General features: G+C 41.8%; 2 protein-coding genes across 5 annotated transcripts in view; one reads left to right on the forward strand and one right to left on the reverse strand.

The window, feature by feature from the left end:
* The first annotated feature begins 4,008 nt into the window (after positions 1-4,008).
* On the forward strand, positions 4,009-17,040 carry MDM2 (MDM2 proto-oncogene). 2 transcript variants are annotated; one of them, XM_077338768.1, is made up of 11 exons: positions 4,009-4,164; positions 4,672-4,759; positions 6,301-6,375; positions 7,062-7,195; positions 8,978-9,027; positions 10,913-10,980; positions 11,093-11,153; positions 12,072-12,232; positions 13,533-13,688; positions 14,965-15,042; positions 16,435-17,040. In XM_077338768.1, the coding sequence occupies exons 2-11, from the start codon at positions 4,676-4,678 to the stop codon at positions 16,984-16,986; spliced, it is 1,419 nt and encodes a 472-aa protein (XP_077194883.1). In that variant the 5' UTR covers positions 4,009-4,164; positions 4,672-4,675; the 3' UTR covers positions 16,987-17,040. The 2 variants fall into 2 exon arrangements, with proteins under 2 accessions (XP_077194883.1, XP_077194884.1); XM_077338769.1 differs by lacking the exon at positions 4,009-4,164 and adding an exon at positions 4,267-4,510.
* Positions 17,041-19,578: 2,538 nt separating this feature from the next.
* The window catches only part of CPM (carboxypeptidase M), a 43,607-nt gene continuing 37,394 nt past the window's right edge, over positions 19,579-25,791 (reverse strand). For all 3 annotated transcript variants that reach the window (XM_077338770.1, XM_077338771.1, XM_077338772.1), the window contains 3 exons: positions 22,884-23,036; positions 21,320-21,468; positions 19,579-19,920 (listed from right to left, as the gene is read on the reverse strand). In XM_077338770.1, coding sequence (XP_077194885.1) covers positions 19,693-19,920; positions 21,320-21,468; positions 22,884-23,036 — 530 coding nt within the window. In that variant the 3' untranslated portion in view covers positions 19,579-19,692. The remainder of the gene's footprint in view (positions 19,921-21,319; positions 21,469-22,883; positions 23,037-25,791) is intronic.

Consider the following 25,791-nt stretch of genomic DNA (forward strand, 5'->3'; position numbering starts at 1 on the left):
CACCCCTGGAGGCGGTCCCTGACTACAGAAAGGTTGGGGACCGCTGCCTTAATGCATTCTGGGCCCGGCATGTCTGAGGAAACCTTTCTCAATATGCCCCAGAAGAACATTACAATCATCAATTGGTAACATGTTGGTAGTCCCTGCCCTGGAAGAAGTGCATCTGGCCTCAACCAAAGCTAGGGCACTTTTGGCTCTGGCTCCAGTCTAGTGGAATCAGTTGTCAGCTGAGACCTGGGCCTTGACCGAGCTGTTCAAGTTTTGCAGAACTTGTAAAACAGCACTATTCCACCGGGCATATTGTTGAGGCCGGAACAAGCAAATAAAATCATATGGGCCTCCCTCCTTCCCTCTTCAGAATAAAGTCCCACCACTGAATACAGGATACATGGAGAATCAGCAGGCATATTGGAAAATTTGGTGTATTGTTTTTATTTCTACTTTAAACTGATTTTAACATGTAAAACACCTCAAGCATGTCCACAGATAGGAGCAGTATATACACTTAATAATAAATAAGTGCATATAAAGTATTTTTTTAAATGTCTGATGGAATCTTGAGGAAAGTACAATTGATAAGTTGACACACAATTTAAATTCTTTCCAGCTAATCTAGTTGACTCCTTCGTGGATCTGAAGTAGCTAATCATTAAGTATTTGTGCCTTCAACTTGTCAGGGAAATTTCTCTGATGTTATACAGATACCTAATTAACCTTGCTAGTAACTTCCATTGTTTTCTTGTATTACATCTCTAAGATGATTTGATCTATAGCACTTCATTGCCCTTACATTAGTAAAATTATGTTCGCTATTAATTCCTGTTCCTTCATCTATCCTAAAAATTTAAACATTCAGAGTATCTTCCTTTTCATACTACAGAATGAGAAAATAATATTATTGGCCAAATACATTATATAACTAATTCTGGATTCCCCCCCCACACACACACACACACAAAGCAGAAAGCAGCAGTTTAAATGTCTCAGAGCCACTGAAACCCCTGCTTTCTGCTCGTCATCTCATCCTGTTTAGCTTCTGAGATCTGACAAGTTCAGACTAGCCTGCCCAATCCGGGTCAGGGCTATTTAAGCAAACTAACCATCAGTAACCTATGCAGACATGACTCACCATTGTGCTAGGCAAACAATATTAAACTTACCCTCTGGTGTCTTCTTATTAGGCAATTATGGCACACAAACCTCCCTTCACATCTAGTACGGAATGTCCAGTGAGGTTGAAATGCCACCACCCCATAATTTCTGAGAATTTGTATTTTTAATGTATTATTTATTTCCATATCTTAACTTATTCAAAGGGTGTTCAGTCTGGCCAGTATTAACAGTAGAAAGACATTGCTGGCAAAGAAGTAGGAAATCTTTTGGATCTAAGTATTTGCCGGCGTATAAGACGACCCCCAACATTTCCACTCAAAATATAAAGTTTGTTACATTACATTACAGTACTATGGGCCACTATAGGCAGCTATGTCTATCCCAACTGAAGTGCACGCGGCGTATAGGACAACCCCCCCCCCACTTGGAGGCATGTTTTTCGGGGGGGGGGGAAGTAGTCTTATATGCCAGCAAATACTGTAGTTCGTCTTTGAAAAACAGTCCTTGGCCATCAAAGTTAACAGAATTTTTGTTGGGAAGACATTTGCTAGGCAAGCAATGGAAAAAAACAAAAATGCACAAGTCATCACTGACTGGTTTTACAGGGTATTAGTCACAGAAATGTTAGGAATGAAAAGATGGTCAAATAAGTTCCTAAGGCCATAATAGTTACTAAAGATCCTGAAAGATCCTTTTATAGAACATTTTGCTTCTGAAGTATTACTGTGTGTAATAAGAAAAAATATTAAAGATATTATCCCCCCTCGGTGCCAGATAGAGTGAGTTGCCAGCTCTATCAGAGCTGCCACAGTTCCAAGGGCCTGTAAAACGGCACTTTTCACCAGGCATATGGTTGAAGCCAATGCCAGCACAGATTAATACCAAAATGGGCTCCCTTACCACCTTTCCATCTGAACCAGGATATAAAACCTAATCCAGGATATTTCTAACCCCAAGGGGCCAGTACTGGAACATTTTAAAGGTATTGAATTTTAACATTTTAATAGTTATTTGAATGTTAAATGTTTTAATATTTCTCTGTTGTTAGCCACCTCAAGACAGTTCCCAGAATGGGGCAGCCAATAAATCTAATTATTATTATTTCTAACGAGGTAACCAGTGGTTCTTAAATTATAAATGTCTTCATACTTCTTATGTGAAACAGAAAAAAAACCCCTGGTATTTCATAATTTCAAATTTTCCAATATATTCAGCTTAATCTACAAATGCTTTTTCTGGTGAACAGTTATACTTAATAACCTATAACAAATACCCTGTTTCCTATGTCTGATATTGCCTGCCAAAGTTCACAACACAATGCTTTTTCCCCCCAACTTGCTTCTGAAGTCCAATCAACTAAATTACCGGCTTCAAAGTATTAAGTAGGAATGTTTATGTAGGAAAGGAACAAAGGTTATTCTTAAGAATTTTGTTCTCAGCTTTAGGCTAGGAAGCATTTTAGCACTTCAACATTCTGGAGATAACATTTTGTTCAACAATCTGGCACATTAAATGCTTTGTGTTGCTTGCTTGGACTTTGTTTTATATTTGCTTGCCAGAACAATCCACTCATGGTGATTGTATACTTAATTGACATGATCAGAGGAAGATTTCCTTCTGTTGGGAGAGAATACAAACTTGACTGGACAATCCATTCATGGTTTTTGTGATCAGTGGAAAGTTTCCTTCTGCTATTGGGGGAGAAGCCAAGCCTAGAAAGTGACCAGCCCGTTGATTAGTGATTGATGCAAAGCAATACATGAAATGCAACTTTTCTGTTTACACCAGCATCCGGCATTTGGCTTGTTCCTATCATTTCAGTCAACCCAGACATCCAAGTCAACCAGATTTACAACATTAACTGAGTGAGGAGAGAAAGATTATGTTCTCCTGTTTCTTCCTGACCTCCCACTCACACACAGTTTGCCATGGGCATGCCATGGAAAACTGCCTCCCTTGACAATCCATATTCCACACATGCACCGTCCCCATCCCTTTGCTGGCAGAGAAAACAGATTCCTGGGTTGCCAGTAGGGATCCACATAGTATGTAGTTATAAAAGTATGTGGTTAAATCAATACATGTGTCATGCAAGCATATCAATGTTTTTATATGTACATGAAGTGCTCTATGCGAGTTATCCCAATGGATATATCCCCAAGACAGTCAATTTGCACATATTTGTATATAGGACTAGATATGAGTGTACATTTGGGGAGGGGGACAGCTCCAATATTTGATGCCAGTGATTCTCCTGTGCAGTCATGTATTTTATGTATAAATGAATAACTGCCATTTATTCACATTTGGAAAATTTAGTGTTATGCATGGAAGGAGCGCAATATCTTATTGTGTGTTAAGTGATGTCAAGCTGCCTTCAACTTATGGCAACCCTATTAATTGATCATCTCCAAAATATCAACAACCTTGCTCAGGTCTTGCAAATTGAGGGCCGTGGCATCCTTTATTTAGTCAGTCCACCCTGTTGGGTCTTCCTCTTTTCCTGCTGCCTTCAACTTTTCTTAGCATTACTGTTTTTTTCCAGGCAGTAATGTCTTCTCATAATATGACCAAGCTACAATTCCACGTCATCCACACAGAACTGGGATGGGTATCTTGAATATGCTGACATAGTAGTGGATAGCCATGCTGGACTGATGTACCATTGACTGAGGAAGCGTGCATGCACACAAAAGCTCACACCTTGAAAGGTAAGTAAGTTACCAGTGCGTACACATATTAGCACACAACGTCATGAAGATTTTTAACAGATCCAAGGACTTGGGGGATGCTAGTGTCAGTAAACTCTCTGTTACCTCCGAGTGAAGCCCCATGGCGTGTTTCTGCTGGAGATCGATCACGGGCACAAGAATGCCGAGCCGGGCGCAAGGGCGTCGCTAGAGGCGCTAGAGAGGCGCGAGTGCGCAAACAGTCCTTTCCGCGGCTAGCCAAGCGAGAAGCCTGGCCACGGCCGTGTGGCGGGCCCGAAATGGCGGCGGGGGAGGCGGCGGGACGAAGAGGGCAGCTGCCCTCTAAGCGGAGCCCATGAGAGTGCGTGGGGGGGGGGGGGGGAGGGCGTGTGGCTGCTGAAGCGGCTCCGGAAGGGGGGGTGGCGGGGGGGTGGAGAAGGGGCCCTTTTCAGGAGGAGCCCGCCCGCCCGCCGCACACGGAGAAGCCAGGCGGGAAAGGCCCCACTTGGCGGCCGCCGCCCTCCCCGTGACTAACGCCTCTCTCGGGATCATGTCCGGACATGTCGGGCCACAGCCGGCAGAGGCGTTGCGCCCGGACTTGTCCATGGCGAAGTAAACAGGCGGTGCTATTTAAACGCGGCCCGTGCTTCGTTTTGAAGGGGCTTCTGCAGTAGCTTCCGCCTTTTCGGTCCCGTCGATTGTCTCGGGTGAGGCTTCCAGGAGCGTGAAGCGGCGGGCGGCGGCGGCGGCTGAGTAGGGAAATCCCGCAATGCGCATGGGGCGCGGGCAGCGGCCTACTGGGGAGTGGTTGAAGGCCGCGGCCAACTCGCGTCCTTTCTACGTGAATTAATTTTCTCTTTCTCGGCAGGCAAATGTGCAATAGTAAGATGGCCTCCTCCGCCGATCAGCCCGCCGCGGGCACATCCGACAGGAACCAAACTGATCACAAAGCTCTGGTGAGTGGGGGGGTGGGGGTGGGGGGGGATTGAGGTGATGTGACAGGCATGTTGTGATCACGCAGACCGTTCCTTGTTTGTTAGTTGAATTTCTATACCGCCCTCCTGTAAGGCTCAGGGCGGTTTACATAAAACGTCATGAATACGCGTAGAAAAATAGTGATAGTAGCTTAACAGTGGTTCCAAAATTGAACATAACAAATTATAACAAAATACTATAACAGATTCACCGTGTGACAACTACTCTCAACTTTTAATATGAGCCCATGAGAGGTCAGCATAGCTCAGATCATGGAGGGGGGTATTTGGGGGACCAACAGATGATGTTGAATTGGCTGGCCTCAACCAAATGCCTGGTGGAGGAGCTCCCTTTTAACATACCCCTCAGAATTGTCCTAGTTCAGGAAGGACCCTGATCTCTTTGGGAAATTTGTTCCAGCAGGTGGAGGCCAGGACTGAGAATGCTCTGGTCCTGGTTGAGGTCCAGGGTGCTTCTTTGTAGCCAGGGATCACTAGCCAGTTGGCCATGGCAGAGTGTAAGGCTCTTTGAGGGGTATAGACTGGGAGGTGGGCTCAGACCACATATGGCCTTTTAGGGTTAAAGACCTTGATGTGCCTTAGCCTTCTGTGTGGCAAGCTGAAGACAGGAGTAGATCCTGTGCCTGCGAGCTGCTGTGACAAGATTGGAAATTGTCAAAAGGTTGTTCAAAACCAAGGCTGAATGGCCAGATCTTGCTCATCTAGTGCACCTTTAGTGACTGTTGATAGCCCTGTTCAGAAGAATCAGGGCAATGCTGCTGCAGCCTCTGTTCCTTGACTAAGAAGGCTCAATTAAATGTTTGCATGCATGTAGGTTTCACCATATAAGCCTGATAGCATAAAGAAAGCCCTCTTTTCCCCTACACATGGCCATATAAGTAGATTGCCAAATTCCCTCAATCCTTGCTTACTTGCTGCTTGCATATGGCACCTGGAAAGGGCTTGAGCCCATGTGTGGCATAATGATTCTAAGTTCTGGATGAAGAACAGCCCGCACCAGTGGCTAGACATCAGCTTTTCTGCATGTATGTCATAATGTGCTGCAGTTGTTGAATTTTCACACATTAACTACAGATTGGCATGGTCTTTCTTCATTAAAGGCCAGAATGTTGCATGAATTGTATATACATATCTCAGAATGTGGTTCTTATATCTGCACATCACTTTGTATGTACAGGACAACATATACACGTATTTCTCTGTCATATGCACAGAATTCCTTCTTGTGGGAGAGTTTAGCTAGGCTTACAGTTCTGAAACTACATTTTAAATTCGTGTTTAGATAATGGATATGAGTTGTGAGAATAGTTCCTCAGTTTTTAAAAACTGCCTTTGGTGTATATTCAGTATGATATATTTGTGTGTGATCCTGGAGAATTTGCTGCTGTCATAGGAGTAAGTTTATGTGTTAGAAACCTTGCAGTACTAGAAACATAGTCTTTGCTCTCCTTGGACACAGGCATACGTATTTAAGTTACTTGTATCTGTATCCCTTTTTTCAGGTTAAACCGAAGCCACTCTTATTAAAACTTTTACAGTCTGCTGGTGCACAAAAAGATACTTTTACTATGAAGGAGGTAAGTCACATTCTTTGTAATAAGTACAAGAGTAGGTATAAACTGCACTTTTTTATCCACAGGATCACATTTCTGTGTTGCTGCAACACTGTTCAAGATTGTTTAAAAGTGTAAAGCTGGGACAATGGGGTCTCTGTTTATATTTGCTTATCTTATATAATGATCTTTTAGCAACAATTAAAAGGTTGTTCTCAAAACTTTACAAAGTAGTAAATATACAAAATATATAGACTAGCACAGTTAACAGAAGGCATATATGTAAGACTGGCTGTATAAATTGAAGTTGCTCCAAGAGGCTGTAGTTGGTGGTTATTTGGCTTTATGTAGGAGTTTTGTGCTCACTGCGACCATGTCCCCCCAAAGAGTGTTTTACTCCTGTCCATCTGCTCGAGTGGCAGCTATTTGCTTATATGGGTAAATGCTAAGAGAGGTATTACCAGAGTGACAGCTAAACATGCTTTGAGAATCAAAGTGTCCAATCTGAGTAGTCCTACCCTTCTTCTGCCTGTTTTCAGCCTGGATTTTGTTTTTGGGTCATGCTGCATTGCAGCAGAATGTTATAAATAGGTTTTCAGCTTAAATGTTTAGTGATATTAAGGCAGTCATTAGTCAGTATGCTATTAATTTTTGTGCATTGATTTCATACTGTATGAGCTGACACTTCTGATGTTTGACTTCTGTTACAGGTAATATTCTATATTGGTGAATATATTCTGTCTAAACATCTGTATGATGAAAAGCAACAACATATTGTCCATTGTGCAAATGATATTCTAGGAGATATCTTTGGAGTACAGAGTTTTTCTGTAAAAGAACACAGGTACCACTATTTATTGTGACTTATTAGTGAATGTTTACTGCATATGTTAATCTACAGCTTTCCTGGCACATTCTTAAGTGCTAGAGATGTGTGTGACAGAAAACTCAGCTGTGTGTTTGTGTTACTGAACTCCATCATAATCTGCTTTTAGTTTCTGATTTCAGAATTTCTATGATGTAAATTATATAGCTGTCACCTATTGTGGAAAATATTATTTGGCTTTATTCTTTGGAAATCATGTAATTTGATACCGTGTATACATCTGATGGCTTGTATCTTTAAGAATACACTACATTATTCAGGTTTTCATTAGAATGAATTCTCCTGGTGCATTGATGGCTTTTGAATGTGTGTAACTATAATCTTAACTGTGCATGTACAGTTGTGAGACATCTAGTTACTTTTCTATTCATTTCTGTACTGGGGTGAGCTTTGTGCAAGCATTCCTGTTGTATTTAATGAATGACTCTCTACTTTGCACTGAATGGGAGAGCCTTGCTATGACATATCAAAAGCTTATTCCTTTAACTTTTTATCTGGGGGTCACTGATAAAGCAGATTTGAAAAAGCGGTTTCATTACTCACCTTTACTGATGAGGCTAAATATATTTAGTGCCACCACCAAATGCTATATGCTAATTATTGGACTAAGTTACTTAGAGATTTACTGGGTTAACAGTGGTTCTAAGAATTGCCATTGCCAGTCTGCAAAACTTTACATATTGAGTAAAAAATAAAAGCATGAAGATAAAAAAAGAAAAAGATGGAGAAAGAGAGAATGCTAAAATTGTTGCCATCCTCGACATCAGAACAGCTAGATTTACTTAGCAATAAATCAAGATATTGACTTTATTATTTGTGCCATACAGGACAGAAAATTGCAGTATAAGACAAGTTTTTACAAAAGAATCCATCTCATAACAGATGCCTTATTATGAAGTTAAAATATATCAAAAGGTTTGAGGTATCTTCTACCCCAAACATTTTGTCTGGTTTTACCCTTGCAAACAAATTCATTCTGGATGACTTATAAGAACTTCCAGATAATTTTCAGAGAATGTAGTTCAGGGCATAAAGTAGCTAGTTATGTCCTGGCATGCCCTTTAGTGATAGAGGCAGGTTAGTCCATGCAGTGCCATATTAAATAGGGGACATTTAACTTTGACAATATAACAGTTTCCTGATAACCAGTACTCATCTGGAACTCCAGCAGCTTTTGCAGGATTTGGGAGCCTCTTGGCCAAGAAAGTTCATCAGAGTCTGTTAATATCTTAGTTGGATTCATAATTGTTGATTGCAAAGATCAAAAAACTCATGTGCATATTTTTTAGACCTGATATTGATTTAGTGAATGTTATCCATTTTCCTGTGACATGCACTACTTGATTCTGTATTTATTGGTTTTGCTCCTCAATGGCCCAATATGTTAGCTATGTTTGGACATGATGGGTTTTATATTTCAGTTCAGGGACTGGAACTAAATTGCCTTTAGAAGAGTCGTCACCTTTCTTCTTGGCCTGTGACAACCTGATGTCCAGAACCTATGTTGGTGATGCTGAGGGGGAGGAGTACTGAGATAAGTGGGGAGAAAAATGTTTACATTAAAATATATATACTAGAAGCAGGTCCAGCATCTTCTTTTTTTAAAAATGGCCACCTTAGCATGTTATAAAAAAATATTCTAATCTCATATTATGAAAATACTCTAATTTTAGGATCACTTTATAATAGTAATATCCAATGTACATCCTTGAAACTAAAAATTCTGTTATCTTTCTCTAGGCAATTATATTTAATGATTTCCAAAAACCTGACAACAGTCAATCAGCAAGGTAAACTGCTGTAATATTTTTAAAGTTTGTTACTGTTTTTAAAGGTTTTTAAAAAGTCTTTGTGCATTGATTCTGTTTAGTGGTCTACTTGGTACCAAAATTTATAGCAAATGCTGAGATGTCTTGTATGAATCTGTATCACAGTTCATTGTTTACTTGGAACTCCAATTTATATTGATATGTATTGAAGGTTTGCAGGAGCTACAACTTCAAAAATTGCAATTAAAGAAAATCCATTTATCCTTTACTTACTGCAGCTAGGGTTAATTACTTTGTCATTCGTAACTGATGATAGAATAACTATGATTTGTATTGCTTTACATAAATCAGATTAACTAGCTACCTGTTGAATTACTCCAAATAATTGTCGATAAAAATGAGTGCTTGTTTTGTAGCAACTAAAAAAATAAAACATGTTCAAATGGGGTCAAGAGACCAAGCTAAAATCAACAGTTCTAATTTGGACCCTTGGGGTGAAGTCTTATGCACAGTTACTTTGGAGTAAGTTTATTTGCATTCAGTGGAGTTTACACAGAACTGTTTCAGAATGCTTAAGATTGTGTGGTAAGTCTGCTAAAATAAAAAAAAAACTATGATGGCAAGTAGAACCAAGCCAGGATATGTCCTTGGTGCACCAGACAAATTATGTCAAAAATATACCTATACAAATAGATTCAGGTGTGTAGCTGCATTGGTTCTGCATTGGTCTGAAGCAGCAGAACCACGTTTGAATCCAGTGGCACCTTTAAGACTAACAAAGTTTTGTTCTTGGTGTAAACTTTTATGTGCATGTACATTTCTTCAAATACATTGAAATGGAGTTACCAATCATTACATAGAGGTAGTGGGCAAAGAGGATGTTTCCAGGAAGGGTCAATATGCTGCTTTTCTCTCCCCGAAGGAGTCTCAAAGCGGCTTACAATTGCCTTCCCTTTCCTCTCCCCACAGCAGACACCCTGTGAGGTGGGTGAGGGTGAGAGAGCCCTGATATTCCTGCTTGGTCAGAGCAGTTTTCTCAGTGCTGTGGCTAGTCCAAGGTCACCTAGCTGGTTGCACGTGGGGGAGTGCAGATTCAAACCCAGCTCATCCACACTCCTAACCATGACACCAAGCTGGCTCTAATACTGGATTAACATGATAGCCCTCTTTAAGTATTTGAAAGGTTGTCACTTGGAGGAGGGCAGGTTGCTATTTCTGTTGGCTGCAGAGGAGAGGACACGCAGTAATGGGTTTAAATTTCAAGTACAACGATATAGGCTAGATATCAGGAAAAAAATTTTCACAGTGAGAGTAATTCAGCAGTGGAATAGGCTGCCTAAGGAGGTGGTGAGCTCCCCCTCACTGGCAGTCTTCAAGCAAAGGTTGGATACACACTTTTCTTGGATGCTTTAGGATGCTTAGGGTTGATCCTGCGTTGAGCAGGGGGTTGGACTAGATGGCCTGTATGGCCCCTTCCAACTCCATGATTCTATGATTCTTTCAGTTTTAGAGGTACCACTGGACTCAGACTGGATTCTACATGTTTGTAGGCCTGATTGACCTGGTATTTGTATTCTTTCCCCTCCCCAAAGGCTAACAACTAAAGGGCCTCTCTGACTTAGTGCTTTGCCTTTCAGCTATGAAAGTGTATTCATCCTTAACTTTAGGGCCAATTCTAATATACAGTTTAAAATATATTATTACAAGTTTAATTATACTCCTGTATATGTTATTGTATTTTGGCTTTACAGATATCTCAGTAAATTTGTCACAATACTGTATTACTATATTAGGACTCTGAGGAACTCATATCTATAGAAAATCAACATATTAATCCACTTACTCAGAAATGTATGCTTGAATTGCCTGCTCTTTAGTGATTTCCAATATGTATTTTTTTTTGAAGACTCTAGTAATGTTAACACATCTTCGAATCAGTCCAGGTCCCTGCTTGAAAATGGAAATGCTATAAAGGTAATTTCAAGCACATGGAATTCCTGTATTAATACTTTCATGTGTAGTATCTGGAACAGTTATGTTTAATCTTTATGAGGAGTGTTGCTTATTTACTATACTTTTTTAACAGGAATCAGTGCAGGAGTCAAGTGAAGCATCTACTTCTAGAAGGAGGGCACATAGTGAAACAGGTAAATGAAGGCTTTTTGCCTGGGTTTCAGGGCTGTTACTAGTTCTCTCCCAGCAGAGATCAAGTCATCGACAGATCATAGAAAGCATCTGTTTGAGAAGGAAGATGCTGCTACTTCACTATGACCGTTTATGCACTGGAGGTTTCATGCTGAGCTGCAGGCTGGAGTTTTAGTCGTGGCAGGTTGCCCCACCTCTTCCTGTACCTGCATGGGGGAGCATTTGGCCTGGTGCACCTCATCCGCCCCCGATTTGTGCTCCTGCACGGGAACTGGGGCAGTGAAGTTCCCAGTGCGTAAACAGTCTGTGTGTGGCATGAGGCTTGGCTTCACTTGAGGCGTCACTCCATAGCTCCCTGGGTTTGTGGCATGCTAGCATGAAAGGAGCTTTCTTCCTTGAATTCCCAATGACCGCATGAAAATCTTGAGCATGGCATCATTCTAGTCCTGGCCAGCGCTGATTCTGGCTTGCCATGAGTCTTCTACATGCTGATGTCTTGGCTTTATTTGTTGCCCTTTTTCAACATCTCTGTTGACACGCTGTGTGTGTTAAAAGAATCACAGCAGATCCATCAAAAATCCTGTGATTTGTTTGCCCATGTCGCTATATACTTGTAGTGAATTTCACACACGTTTGCAGGATGGAATAGTAAAGTGGGCCTCCGTTTGGAATCTCTTTATGTATATAAATATAAAGAAGTGTATGGGTTTGACATGTCATTAGTGGATTTAATGCCGTCATAAAATATTGCTACTGGACTTCTTTGTAAATGTCTTGTCTGAGGGCAAAATATCGATTTCATAAAATTTAACGAGAACGCTGAATTTATGGGAGGCTTTCTTCTCGTCTATGTTTGCAAATAGGGTGGTTTCAAAAATGTCTTAAAGCTTTTCTTAATTAAAATACATTTTATCATGCAGAAGAAAATGCATTAGACGCTAGCGATGAAAGACAGAGAAAACGACATAAATCAGACAGCATTTCTCTTACATTTGATGAAAGCCTTTCATGGTGTGTAGTAAGTGGTTTATACCGTGACCGAAGTAACAGCAGCAGTTCCTCAGGATCTGTATCAACTCCAGTAAGTAGTGACAGGCATTAATGGCTTTTTTTCTGGGTATCTCCCACACTGTAATTAAACATCTTATGTGTTTAAAACTGTATCCACTGAGGATGGGAAATAACTGATTGGAAAAAAAACTCTCCCCCCCAAAAAACCCAACTGTCTGCACATACAACACTTAATGCAGAGATCATTGTTGTTCTCATAATATGCTAGACATGGGGTCCCCAAACATGGGGTCCGTGGATACCATGGATTCTGTCCGCACCTTTTCTGTTTTCAGGAAATGGGAGGGGCCAGGCAAGGAGACTTGATTGGCTGTGCAGATTTTTTTTAATGTTGCTTTGGCAGCAACTGCTGCCGCAGCACAATGATGTGTACTGTGTTACTGGAGTTAAGCTGTGCAGGCGTTTTGTGGCTGGCTCCACATTCTATGGCGGCTATTTTGTTGCTGCACCCAACATGCCGTGTCAAAATTCCAAATGTGCCTGCAGTCTCACAAAGACTGGGGACTCCTGTGCTAGAGGTCTGTGATTTCCATGTGGTAATATTCAGTCAGTGCTTGAATAACAGCCTGAATTTGATGCAGTGTCATGAAGGATGCAATTGGCCCTAAGTGCAGATGAGTGTTAAAGTTTCAACTTGCTTCCCATGATCCTTCACCTATTCATGTGGCAGAGCTAGCCATCGCATAGTGTATATGAACAGCCGACACTATTCTACAACACAATTCTCTCCACCCAATTAATAGGATTTTCATATGCGGTGAAGGGCTGTTGCAGTGGCAACAAAGCTTTCCATGTGTAGTTATGGCATATTGCTCTTTGGTGTGTGTCCAAATATAGGTTCTGGATAGGGACATAAATGAGAATAGATTAAATTACTCCCTGCTATTACAAGTGGTTTTTCTCATAGACCGTACTAAAACTTATGCTCATCTCCTTATGGTCTCTGGAATTGTTGACTTCATTTACTGTTCCCCTAGTTCCAAGTTGGGAGCCTCTTGTGGCGCAGAGTGGTAAGGCAGCAGAAATGCTGTCTGAAAGCTCTGCCCATGAGGCTGGGAGTTCGATCCCAGCAGCCGGCTCAAGGTTGACTCAGCCTTCCATCCTTCCGAGATCAGTAAAATGAGTACCCAGATTGCTGGGGAGTAAACGGTAACGACTGGGGAAGGCACTGGCAAACCATCCTGTATTGAGTCTGCCATGAAAACGCTAGAGGGCGTCAACCCAAGGGTCAGACATGACCCAGTGCTTGCACAGGGGATACCTTAGTTCCAAGTTGATTAAAAGGAGACATACATTTTTGTTTCTTTTAGGATAATCATGCCAATTCACTAAGTGGAAATTCAGATTGGTTAGACCAGGATTCTGTTTCAGATCAGTTCAGTGTGGAGTTTGAAGTTGAATCACTCTATTCAGAAGACTATAGCCCTAATGAAGATGTACAAGAACTTACAGATGAGGATGATGAGGTAGGTGCATTTAAAACAAAGTTCACTGTACTATCGTTATGGAAAGTGTGCACATACTTTCAGAAGTTGCCTTGTAATGGGTCTGGCCATCAGTCCTCCTAGCCAATCAGGCCAGCAGTGCTCTTTTGCAGCCTTGCTACTTGAGATGCCAGGGATTCACCCTGGCATTTTCTAGGTGCAAAGCACATCTTCTACTCCAACTGTGATTAAATTGTGAGAGCCATTTGGATAGTGTGTTTCATTTGGTATTCAGGTGCTCTGGGTGGTCTTACGCTGGTTGAAAACTCAACTTGCTCATTACAGAGTATAACAATAATAAAATAAAACTACCCCACATTAAGCTTCTTGATTCCCTGAAAACTATGTCAGGCTCTAATTAATTTTTAACTGCCTGCTGGGTAGAACCTTGTGAGAATAACCGTATTGTGGAATGGACGCTTTTTGAATTTCTCTGTTCGTCATTTTTATAGACTTCTCTCTTCTTACATATTCAGTTGGCCTAGAGTTAATTTCACTAGCATCTTAGAGACTGATGAGAGGTGATCTGACTTTTGAAACTGTGTTGGTCTCTAAAGTGCTACTGGACTTGAATTTAGCTGATCAGTTGCAGACAAACACAGCAACTGAAGATGATCTACTTTGTAATCTTTTGGCTTGGTGCATGATTTAGGGTGCCCTGCTTGTCTCCCTCCTGCATGTTCCCATGTACATAACAGCCTGCGGGGAAAAGGTAGGCTACAGATGGGTAAAATTAAACACAGTCCGGTCTGTAGCTTTAATGTGTCAGCAGAAAATGGATACTGAATGGATTTCAAGTTTTGTTTTGTTTTCATAGTTTCCAAAGTTGCTTTGGAAACATGAAAATAGTTATCACAGTAGAGTCAAAAGTGGAGAAGGCTGACTTGCATTATCTGTACAAGTTCTTGGGTGTGCTTTGTTTCTGTTATTGCTTCTGGGCTCCCTGCTTGCACTCCCCCCCCCCCTTTCATATGTACCCAGTATTCTCTCCCTAACTTTCTACAAAAGAAAGCTTCTACAAAAGAAAAGACTAAGAGTCTTCAGAAGAAGTAAACAGTGGCTAACAAAAGTGCATATGCTGCCACAATTTTTGTTAATCCTTAAAGTGCTGCTGGACTCTTATAATCCTAATATCTGGTAATTGATGAAGAATCCTAAAATATATATACGAGTATGCTTTGTTTCTTTTCAGAGATGTAACACTTGCTTCCAGTTAATTTTTGAAATTTATATGACATCTAAATATTTTTTCCATCAGATATATCAAGTAACTATATATCAGACTGAAGAGAGTGATATGGATTCATTTGATGATGATCCTGAAATTTCTCTAGCTGTAAGTAAATTCTTGGCTATGAAACAAAACTGATACTTCTTTATAATCACTTGATGATATGATTTCACCATTAGACAAACACCTTTGTGTGGTTCTTTATGGGTTTCTCAGATCTGCTTCAGGTAGCAGTTTTCAATAGGCCATGCAGTGGAGATATCTGAAGAGCCATATTATGAATAATTTCATGTTGAAATCCCTGATCAGTGTTGACAGGATCCTGAGTGTTGTGAAGGTTCATTTGACCTTTTCTTCCTTTTAGGTAGTTAAAATCTTGTCAATATAATGAGGATCCCACTGATGAGAAACACTGATGCTTCCTTATTAGGGTTCCCTTTTCCAAGTTGCCATTGGTCTGTTTTTTAAAAGATCCTCTCTTTATAAATAGGTTTTTGCTGATGACAAGCCACTAGTAATTTATCTTTTCTAGGGAAAGTAATTGAGAGGGTCATGGCAAAGCAACTCAAGGTTTCCTGGATGACTTCTCTGCTGTTCACCCTTTTCACCCTGTTTCAGGCCTAGAAGTGATACAGGCTTTGTAGTTCTGATGGATGATCTCTCTTTATAGATTGATAAAATAAAAAGGGGTCTCATTGGATCTTTCTGCCACTCTTTGATATGGTTGACCAGTTGAGGCACCTGGAGATCAGTGTGAACTAAGGGAATTGTCTTTAAATGATTTAGGTCCTTTCTGTCTGCCATTGTTCAGAACACTGTTGTGGAAGATGAGTCTTTCTCATGGGATTTCATCAAGATTACAATCTTTTTGTAGCCTTTGGGGCTTCTCTGGCAACTTTAATGCAAAATCCCTCCCCCCCAAAAAAAATAAAATAAAAACTAAACCAATGGACTACTTACTTAGTTCTTACAGTAGTAGTAATGGTTCTTATGGCTAAAGCATGGTGCTCTAGAGTATACAACTAGTACCTTCAGGCAGCAAGGGTGGGGTAAGTGGAGGAAAAAAAGATAGAAAGAGTATTCTCTTAATTGGCTATATTATATAGGGAATGGCAGCCATTATTTCCTGACTTTCCCCAAACAATCACAGAGATATTGCCAAGGAATATTCTGGGCAGAAGCACATTTACCTCACCACTACCTTTACCAGATTCACAGCTGAACTACGTGAGTTAATTAACAGGACTGGGAGATTACTTTGCAGTAACCATTAGTTTCGGTTAGGAGTGGGGAGTAACTAACAGCTGCAGAAAAGTCAGAATACCATGGATACCTCCCTCCCCAAACAATGTACTGGGTACTGTTCCTCTTTGCAGCTGTATCATCTGGCCTCAGTGGAACAGTCAGGATTATGCCTCGTGCCTAATCTTTATGTACGATATAAGTGATAGCTGAATAAATGCTAAACCACAACTGTTTTCTGTTCTGATTCACAAGGATTATTGGAAATGTTCAAACTGCAGTGAAATGAACCCGCCCCTCCCTCGCCATTGCCCCAGATGCTGGGCTCTTCGGGAGAACTGGCTCCCCGATCAGAAGAGTGAGAAGCCTCAAGAGAACAAGTGTGAAGATGCTGCACAGCTAGAACCAGAGGAGGGCTTTGATGTTCCAGACTGTAAGAAAGGAAAGCTAGATGAAGGTAAAGAGGTGGATGAAGCAAAACAGACCCCTGGATCGCAGGAAAGTGAAGAATACTCACAGCCATCAACATCTAGCAGTACACTTTGCAACAGTCAAGAAAACTTGAAAGAGCTTGAGAAAGAAGAGGCTGAAGATAAAGATGGAGGCACAGATTCAAGCCTTCCTCTCTCTAGCATTGAGCCTTGTGTCATATGCCAAAGTCAGCCTAAAAATGGTTGCATCGTACATGGAAGGACGGGACATCTCATGTCATGTTATGCATGTGCAAAAAAACTGAAGAAGCGCAACAAGCCCTGCCCTGTTTGCAGACAGCCAATAGAGATGATTCTTCGGACTTACTTTTGCTAATTGAAATTTTTGCAAATAAAATATTTTCTTTAAATTATATACATTCTAAAAACACCCAAACTAGTCTAATCTATATTTTTACACAATTTGTATTTGCATCCATTATATCTTGTTTTCCAGTCCTAATTTAAAGTAACACAATGGAAAGGCCTGAAAGGGAGGGGGGAGGAAGAAGAGTTAGTTCTTATATGCCACTTTTCTCTACCTGAAGGAGTCTCAAAGCATCTTATAATCACCTTCCCTTTCCCCACAACAGACACCCTGTGAGGTAGGCGAGGCTGAGAGAGCCCTGATATTACTGCTCGGTTGGATCAGCTTTATCAGTGCTGTGGCGAGCCCAAGGTCACCCAGCTGGCTGCATGTGGGGGAGCAGGGAATGAAACCTGGCTCAACAGATTAGAAGTCTCCTCTCCTAACCACTACACCAACCTGGCAACACCCTTGCCTCATGAGCTGCAGCTGCACCAAATTGCAGGTCACAAATGTAAAATTGTTTTAACTGATGTCCAGTGAAGGGTGAGACCTAACTTCAACTGCCTCATGGTTCTCTGGTCAGCTATAGTGGAAAGCAGCAGTTTTTTGGCAAAATTCCTAGCTCTCTGGAGAAGATTGGCTTTAGGAAGAGGCAGGGCCTCTGTCCTTCTAATCTGAATGGGAAAATATTCTCCTTGACAACATCTGCATGTGGCCCAAAGCATAGGCCCCTTTACTCCCACAGACCACCTGCGGCTGTCATAATCACCTGCTAGGTGGCTCATGGTCCTTTCAGAGGTCACTTCAAATGTGCAAAAACAGTGAAAAGGGAAAACATGTCAAGAATCATTAGGAAAGGGATTGGAATGAAATCTCTGGTTTCATAATACCTTTATATATCTGTATCTAGGGTAACATTTCTATACCATGCGTCTAATGAAACTTGATAATATACAGAAAAGTGATGTCTGAAGTTTTCAATTTAAACTTTAAAGGTTATTTTCAGAGGGATCCTTTTTTATAACATGAGATAAAGGTTTTTTTGTAGAATATGTGAATCTGAATACATTGAAAAAGATTGGTAATAGGGTTCAGGAAATTCGCTTGCAGTGAAATCCTAATGGGAGTTACTTTAGAAAGGTGTAACTCTCCTTAATCCTGCATTGTCAGTGCACAATAAAGACTATGAGAAAACAGCTTTACAAAAAGTTACACAAATACAAAAAGTTACACAAATAGCAAGGTATGCTTAATGCCTATTAGTCATGTTAGCAAACAAGTAAATATGTTTGAAGGTAGTTCTTCAGTTTTAGTTACTGGTGTTGGTGTACCTAATTCTGACAAGCAATGTCAATCTTTTTACTACATCCCTAGACATTGAGATCAACAAGTAATACCCCCCTCCAGACATAAGATTGCCAACTCTAGGTTGGGACATTTTAGGGTGAAGCCTGCAGAGGGGAGAGACTTCAGTCAGGCATAGTGCCTCCAAAACAGCCATTTTCAGGGAAACAGATCTCTCTGGGCTGGAGATCAGTTGTAACGCTGGGAGAGCTTCAGCCCCTACTTGGAGATTAGTAATCCTACTCTCAAGGCATATGGCATATCTGAGAAACATTCTTGTTTGCAGTGCCTCAAGTCGTATTCTATATATCTTCTCCATAAAGGACACAGTTCCTTAAGCTGGGGCCCAGGAAAGCTTAACTGTCTGTTCCTTGGTCAACTGAGAAGTCTCATCTGTTTATTACCATTCCCCTCACACTTTCCCCTCCTTTAATGCAAGTACAACTATGCAGAAACTCTTGAACAGCAGCACTTGGCAGAAAACTCTATGAGCACATACAGATAGTCAGTGTTTTTGTCCTTGGTGGATTTAGAGTCACTGGACAGACTTGCTCCTTTTTCTCCCATGGATTAAGTCAAACCTGCTCTCCTAGTTTGCAGCAAAAGCCTATGCTGACAACCCTTTTCTGACTGTCCCAGCACTAACTAACCAACCCTTGCATCACAAAGTCAGCTCCCTGCTTAGCAGAAGCAGGGCTTTGCATAGTGCTGGCTGAAAGAATGAACCAACATATAAGGGCCAAAGAAACATTTGCTCTACTAACTAAAACAGCATAAATAAGAGAAGAAAACCCAAACAAAACTACTCTACTTGGAATCATAGAGTTGTGAGTGACCTTCAGGGTCATCTAGTCGAACTCCCTGCAGAAAACAGGAAATTCACAACTACCTGCCCATCCACATTGACCCCAAGTCCATGCCCAACTGATGCCTCTCCCAAACCAGAATCCCTGGCCAGTCTATCCTGGAAGAAATCTGCTTTCCAAACCAAGGATGTGCACTCGTAATCATGTAACTGCGACCTCTCTAGTATAAGAAAAATGCCAGTGGAACAGGCAAAAAGTTGTATACTCCAGGCTTTTCATTAGCATTTGTAATCCCCTTGCCAGTTACTACATTCAGAAGTAGCTACTGGTTTATAAAAACATTACCTTTGATAGTTTCAGATTCACAGGATAGCTAGTGAGAGCTAACAACCCTAGGATTCATATTCTGCTTTGAACAGAACACAAAAAACATTTATAATGTTCAAATAATAAAGTAAATTAGGTAAAATAGTGAAATATCCAAAATTTATTGATTGTCCAGGAAATACTGTCCAGGTTATTTTAAGTCTTTTATATATTCTGGTAAAGACAAGTCATTCAAGTACTTTCCAAAGAGTGTGAGTTATCTGAACACTGCATACAAAGTACTAATTAAAATCAATGTGTTAATAGCAGGTTTCAGTGTTGTTGATGTACTCTCAGTATAACGGGGGGTTGTAGGGCAGGATGCAAGCTTTGGTGCAGCAGATACATCAGGCAAAATGAAGTCATAGGTCAGGGCACTGAAGTCCTGTGTGCCATCTGAAATGTTCATCATCTGTAGCACTGACTTGTAACCAGGTGCTGTTGCCTAAAGACCATCAATGTGGGAAAGAGGAGAAAAAAGAGAGTTTTTCTGGACTATTCATGCTTCAGTCTCATAATGGACATTACGCAAACAAGGCTGCCAAGTTAGACCATCAGTCTACACAGGCCATTATTATCTGGAGTAATAGACAGTGGCTTTCCAGGTCTCAGACAGGGGTCTTCCTGGGGCATACTGCCTGGGAGGGTAAGCATAAACACTATGTTCTCTGTGTACACTTCTTTCCCACAAACTGCTGCAACTCTATTCCCAAAGTTTCGTGTAATGCATAGCATACACATTATAAAGTTGAAGAAATGCCATCTTTAGCCAGAGGGGAGTGCAATGAAAACATGAAAGATTTTGCCAAAGCTGACCTTATTTTTGCATTTGATGATTAATTCAATAAACCCCAGAGCAGACCCTGTGTAGGGCTACATATATTTATACAATTATAAGAAGAGTTCATATTTATTTAGTGGTTTATCCTATAAAGTAGATTTTGGCATTACTGTATCAAGAGTCATTTGCTACATTAATGAGGGTGTCACCTGTACTAATGATCAGGGCTTCTTTGAGTGGCCATAGGCCCCTGTTCAACTATTATTCACAGAGATCCACCCAAAATAATTAGAATTAGTACAGTGCAGCTATCACACACAGCTACCCTGTCCATCTTCCTATGTCCATGGAATTTCAGATCCTTAATCCCTCTCATAAGGTAAAGGTAAAGGTATCCCCTGTGCAAGCACCGAGTCACATCTGACCCTTGGGGTGACGCCCTCTAGCATTTTCATGGCAGACTCAATACGGGGTGGTTTGCCAGTGCCTTCCCCAGTCATTACCGTTTACCCCCCAGCATGCTGGGTACTCATTTTACCGACCTCGGAAGGATGGAAGGCTGAGTCAACCTTGAGCCGGCTACTGGGATTGAACTCCCAGCCTCATGGGCAAAGCTTCCAGACGGCTGCCTTACCACTCTGCGCCACAAGAGGCTCTTCCCTCTCTCATAGTGATCTCTTATTTCATGTACCAGAGAAATTAATTTATAGGCTGCAGTCCAGTAAATCATTAAAAGCCTGGTTTGGAACATTGTTGTAATAACTGAGGTGGTAAGACACAAAACCCTCAAATATTAGGGTAAATTTGGAAACATGGGAACACCTTCATTGTTAAAATGACCCACGGACCCCATTTTTTAAAAAAACGTAAGATTTTAATGTTCATTCCTCATAGAAAAACTATTGTGAAATGATTCAAAATCAGTCATAGAAGTGGTTGTATCCCATCCACACATCTTTCAAATGGAGGGGGGGAGCAGTCCACATATGCAAAAAAGTGCTTTAGTGTTTGCACATAGATCTCTGTGAGACGGAAGTTCACAGGGCCAGAGAAGTATACTTACATTAAGGACATAGATCCCAGGCAGGAGCATAAGATAATATTCTCCATCTCTATTGGTCTTGTAAGGACATACATGCCTTCTTCCTCTGGCCTCTACTATTACATCTGCAATAGATTCTCCGTCCTTATCCATAACACGCCCTTTTACACCTATAGGAAAGATTGGGGGGGGGGGAGAGACCCATTTCCTTTGCTTTCCAGCTTATGTAGTTGAAAAGATGATGCTTTCTGCTACAGAAGTCTAGTGATCTCCTTCTGTACATCTTTTCTATCTATGTCCAACAGATGGTACTTGTCTCCTAATCCAACATCAGAGTGAATGCTGAAACACTTGTTACAAAGTATTGCATGAACTTGCACCAAAACAATTGTTTAGCCAATTTTTATGGCTGGGGGGGGGGGGGGTGAATAGGAAATTCACCTCCAGTGTTCCAAGCAGAGTAATGGATTTGACAAGATGCTGTTCAAGCCCTCAGGGCATAAACAGAGAAAGAAGAGTCCCTTATCAGGTGGAGCAGACTGAAAGCTTTCATTCTTCCTGAGGGCTGTGGCCTGCTCTGTACTGTAGCCTGTTAACTACACAATTCCAGCAGAGCCCTGCATTGAAGCCTTGACACAGAGTGCTGAGATGAATGAGTCCTTCACGAGCTGATGGGGATGTGCTTATTATACAACAAGTTTTATTTACAGTCATTCAGACCAAAGTTCAAATGTACAATGTATGTTTATTATAGTGACTGAAGAACAAAGTATTATCGGCTGGTATATGTGAAATATAAAGATAATGTCTGTAACTTTTTAAAAAGAATGGCATGTTTCTTGTGTCACATTTCTTGCCTACGGAGAGAACCTGGAAGAGTGAGGAAAGATATATGTATTGCCAAGCCATGACACTATAAGCCCAAACTAATTTTAATTCAGTTAATGTCTAGAAATGTATTTTTGTGGAAAGAAGAAATTGAATTTTTCTGTACAGTGAGATTGAAGGAAATGAAGTGATGCATTATAGAACCACTGTTTAACTTCAAAGGAAGTTAAAGACAAAGAGAGATTGCTGGATTATACTGAGTGCCATAGAAGCATAGTGGTAATTTTATGGCCAGGTGATTGTGGGCAAACAAGGCTTCAGTATAGTGGTCACTGATGTGGAAAGGGCCACAAACAGTGGAGTACACAAGCTGGGTGGGCCTTCCATTCCCAACAGCTGATGAACTAGTCAAAAACAGGGAATAGTTTTCATAAACTTGTAAGGGGGAACTGGTTGTAAATTAACAGAATTCCTATGCAGGTTTAACACTTTCATACTTCGGCTGTACCCACTATCGGTGCACTGCTGCATTGATCTGCCACTGGAACATTCTTTGTCGAGAAGCCCCTCTACTTGCCAATGATTGTTACTTGCCAGTGATTGTTACAGTGAGATGATAGTGCAGCACCCAGTGGTGTGTGGACTCAGTCCACGGACTCTACAGCACAAAACGTTCTATTCACATTATTAAAACGGTTCTATAAGATTTATCAAGATAATATTTAGGATCAAGCACTAGTCATCTAAGATCACTTACCTAGATGAATTTGTTTAATATATTCAATCAAAGCCAATTTGTTGTCATTCCAGAAGGATGGAAGTTCTTCTTCTGGTGGATATTTACAGCATGATAGTTCCAATGTAATTTCAAAGCACTGTCCCCAAATGTAATTGTAATCCTGCATCCCACCTAAAGTGAATGATTTCATTATGTAGTTGAAATACCAGTAAGAATTAACATTTTCAATTACTGTCCTAAAGTTCTTTCCCAGATGCCTGATTCACCTCTGCTGGTCCCAGTGCTTCCTGACACTAGATTTTCCTATGAGTGAACATTTCTGGTGCAAAAGAGCAGCCCAGTGGCATACCTGCAGGAAAGCTAACATTGGTTTATTCCTGTCCAATACTGCCACCATGGCGTACAGCTCACTGTAGCTGCTAGCATCTACTTCCAACCCTTGCAACCATGCTGGCTTAGAGAGTGCGATGGTGGCTGCTTTCAGGTGTGGGCAGGTTCTTTAAAAAGAATACCAGGCCTTTATTATGCAAACGCAAGGCTAACCATGGACAGTCCCTCCCCTGCAGCATGGCTGACTGCATGGAGTTTTAAAAAAATAGTGGAATATAAGTGTGAGGCAAACCCACCCCCTCCACCAATCCCCTCTCACATGTTCAACAACCCGCAACCAGATTATGGAAATTGGAAATCAATGCACTAGTCATGGGAAGGAGGGGGTTGTGAGGACCTGTGGTCCTTTAAGTAATGCCCTCAATGTTTAGCTTTTCTTTTAAAAAAAGTATCTTCCATTTTATTTGTAAAGATATAAAAAGAAAAAAAATGTGCTGCCAATATATTCTACGAAGTTTCTAAGTAAGGAGAAATTGCCTCCCACTTTTCAGAGTGCAAAAGCATTTAAATGTCTGAAGCCTCTACAAGTGTTCAAACTCAGCCTGCTCTGTATTTAGCATACAAAGTCACACCATCTATTTATTTGTGAGCTTGGATTGGGAGAGGGTTTCCAGGCCTTCAGGCAGAGGGTTACCCTAGCATTCTAACTAGGGATCATTAGGGTTGGGTGCTTTGGCATCCTAAAGAGCTCTGTGCCTGCATGTGTGCGCCTGCTGGCGCACCAGTGCCCGCACCTCCCCTCCACACCCCACACCGTGGCACTGGCTGCTTTGGGCACAAAGCACCCAACCCTACTAGGGATTCCAGCCCTCATGTGGGACTTGGGGGTTCCCTGGAATTAAAGTTCATCTCCAGGCAACAGTTTCCCTGGATAAAATGGCTGCTTAATTGGTATACTGTAAGGTCAGCTTGGTGTAGTGGTTAAGAGCAGCAGCTTCTAATATGACAAGCTAGGTTTGATTCCCCACTCCTCCACATGCAGCCAGCAGGGTGACCTTGTGCTCATCGCAGTCCTGATAATGCTGTTCTCACATAGCAGTCCTGTCAAGGCTCTCTGATACAGTGTCTGTTGTGACAAGAGGAAGGGGAGGTAATTATAAGGTGTGTTGAGACTCCTTTGAGTAGTGACAAGTGGAGTATAAAAACCAATTCATTTTCTTCATTATACCCCATTGAAGTCCCTTCCCTCCCCAAACCCTGCCCTCTGCAGGCTCCACCCCCAAAGTCTCCAGGTTTTCCTCAACCTAGAGCTGGCAACCCGAACTGCAACTTGAGTTCCAAGAGGAGAATTTCCACATGCAAAGAAGCTGCTCTGAACCATGGGCCTTCCCTCCTTCCATGGATACCCCAAACACACATGCAGCATATCCTTAGGCTTCCCCCTGCAAACATCCACCACCACAAAACTTCTGCCCATGATCAGGTCATTTTCATTTTGATTAGCAACCACAATGCATAATGACTTTCAGTAAGCTGATTGTACACAAGAGACTCAAGGCACACAGAATTTCTCCTGCATCCCAAATTCTCTCACAACAGGAGAATTCCCAAAGGGATTGAAGGAGGCTGTGGTATGCCCACTGCTGAAAAAAAATCTCTAGATCTGCGAGAGCCTAATAACTATCGACCCATCTCACATTTAGCATTTCTGGGGAAGATGGTAGAAAGGGCTGTTGCAAACCAACGAACGGAATACCTGGAAGAAGCTTTGGTCCTAAGCCCATCCCAGTCAGGTTTCCAGCATGGCCATGGGGTAGAGACAGCGCTAGTCACCCTGACAGACGACCTACATCGCCAGTTGGACCGAGGCAGGTTGGCACTGCTGATATTACTACACCTCTCAGCAGTGTTCAACAAAGTCAATCATGAGCTACTAGCTCGCCGCCTCATTGATGCCGGAATACGAGGGAGAGCCCTTCAGTGGTTGATCTCCCTCCTCCAGGATCATGGACAGAGGGTTGCAATAGGAGAGAGAACATCAGATCGCCGACAACTTACTTGCGGAGTCCCACAGGGAGCGGTCCTCTCTCCTATCCTATTCAACATCTTCATCTGCCCTCTCGCACAACTGGTACAGAAGTTTGGGCTGGGTTGTCATCAATATGCAGATGACACCCAGCTCTTCCTCCTGATGGATGGCCGCCCTGACTCTTCCCCAGAAGCATTAGCCAGCTGCCTGGAAGCAGTGACGAGATGGCTTAAGCAGAGTCATCTGAAGCTCAATCCTTCAAAGACGGAGGTCCTGTGGCTAGGTAGGAAGGTCCCATGTGAGAAAGCATTTCTGCCTGCCCTGGATGGTGTGCAGCTCTCTATGACTCACTCTGCCAGGAATCTAAGCCTGATTCTGGACGCTTCCCTCACAATGGAAGCCCAGATCACAAAGGTAGCGCGGATGGCATCCTACCATCTCCGCCAAGCCAAACTACTAGCGCCCTACCTGGCCCTGGAACACCTAGCCACAGTGATCCATGTGACGATCACCTCTAGACTGGACTTATGTAACTCGCTATATGCAGGCCTGCCCTTAGCATTGACC

Source organism: Paroedura picta, chromosome 5, assembly GCF_049243985.1.
Source record: "Paroedura picta isolate Pp20150507F chromosome 5, Ppicta_v3.0, whole genome shotgun sequence".
Taxonomy (NCBI): domain Eukaryota; kingdom Metazoa; phylum Chordata; class Lepidosauria; order Squamata; family Gekkonidae; genus Paroedura; species Paroedura picta.

Coding starts and splice junctions, on each gene's coding strand:
- MDM2 (XM_077338768.1), top strand. CDS start 4,676: ATGTGCAATAGTAAGATGGCCTCCTCCGCCGATCAGCCCGCCGCGGGC. Junction 13,689..14,964: donor TTACAGATGAGGATGATGAG/GTAGGTGCATTT, acceptor TTTTTCCATCAG/ATATATCAAGTAACTATATA. Junction 15,043..16,434: donor ATCCTGAAATTTCTCTAGCT/GTAAGTAAATTC, acceptor CTGATTCACAAG/GATTATTGGAAATGTTCAAA.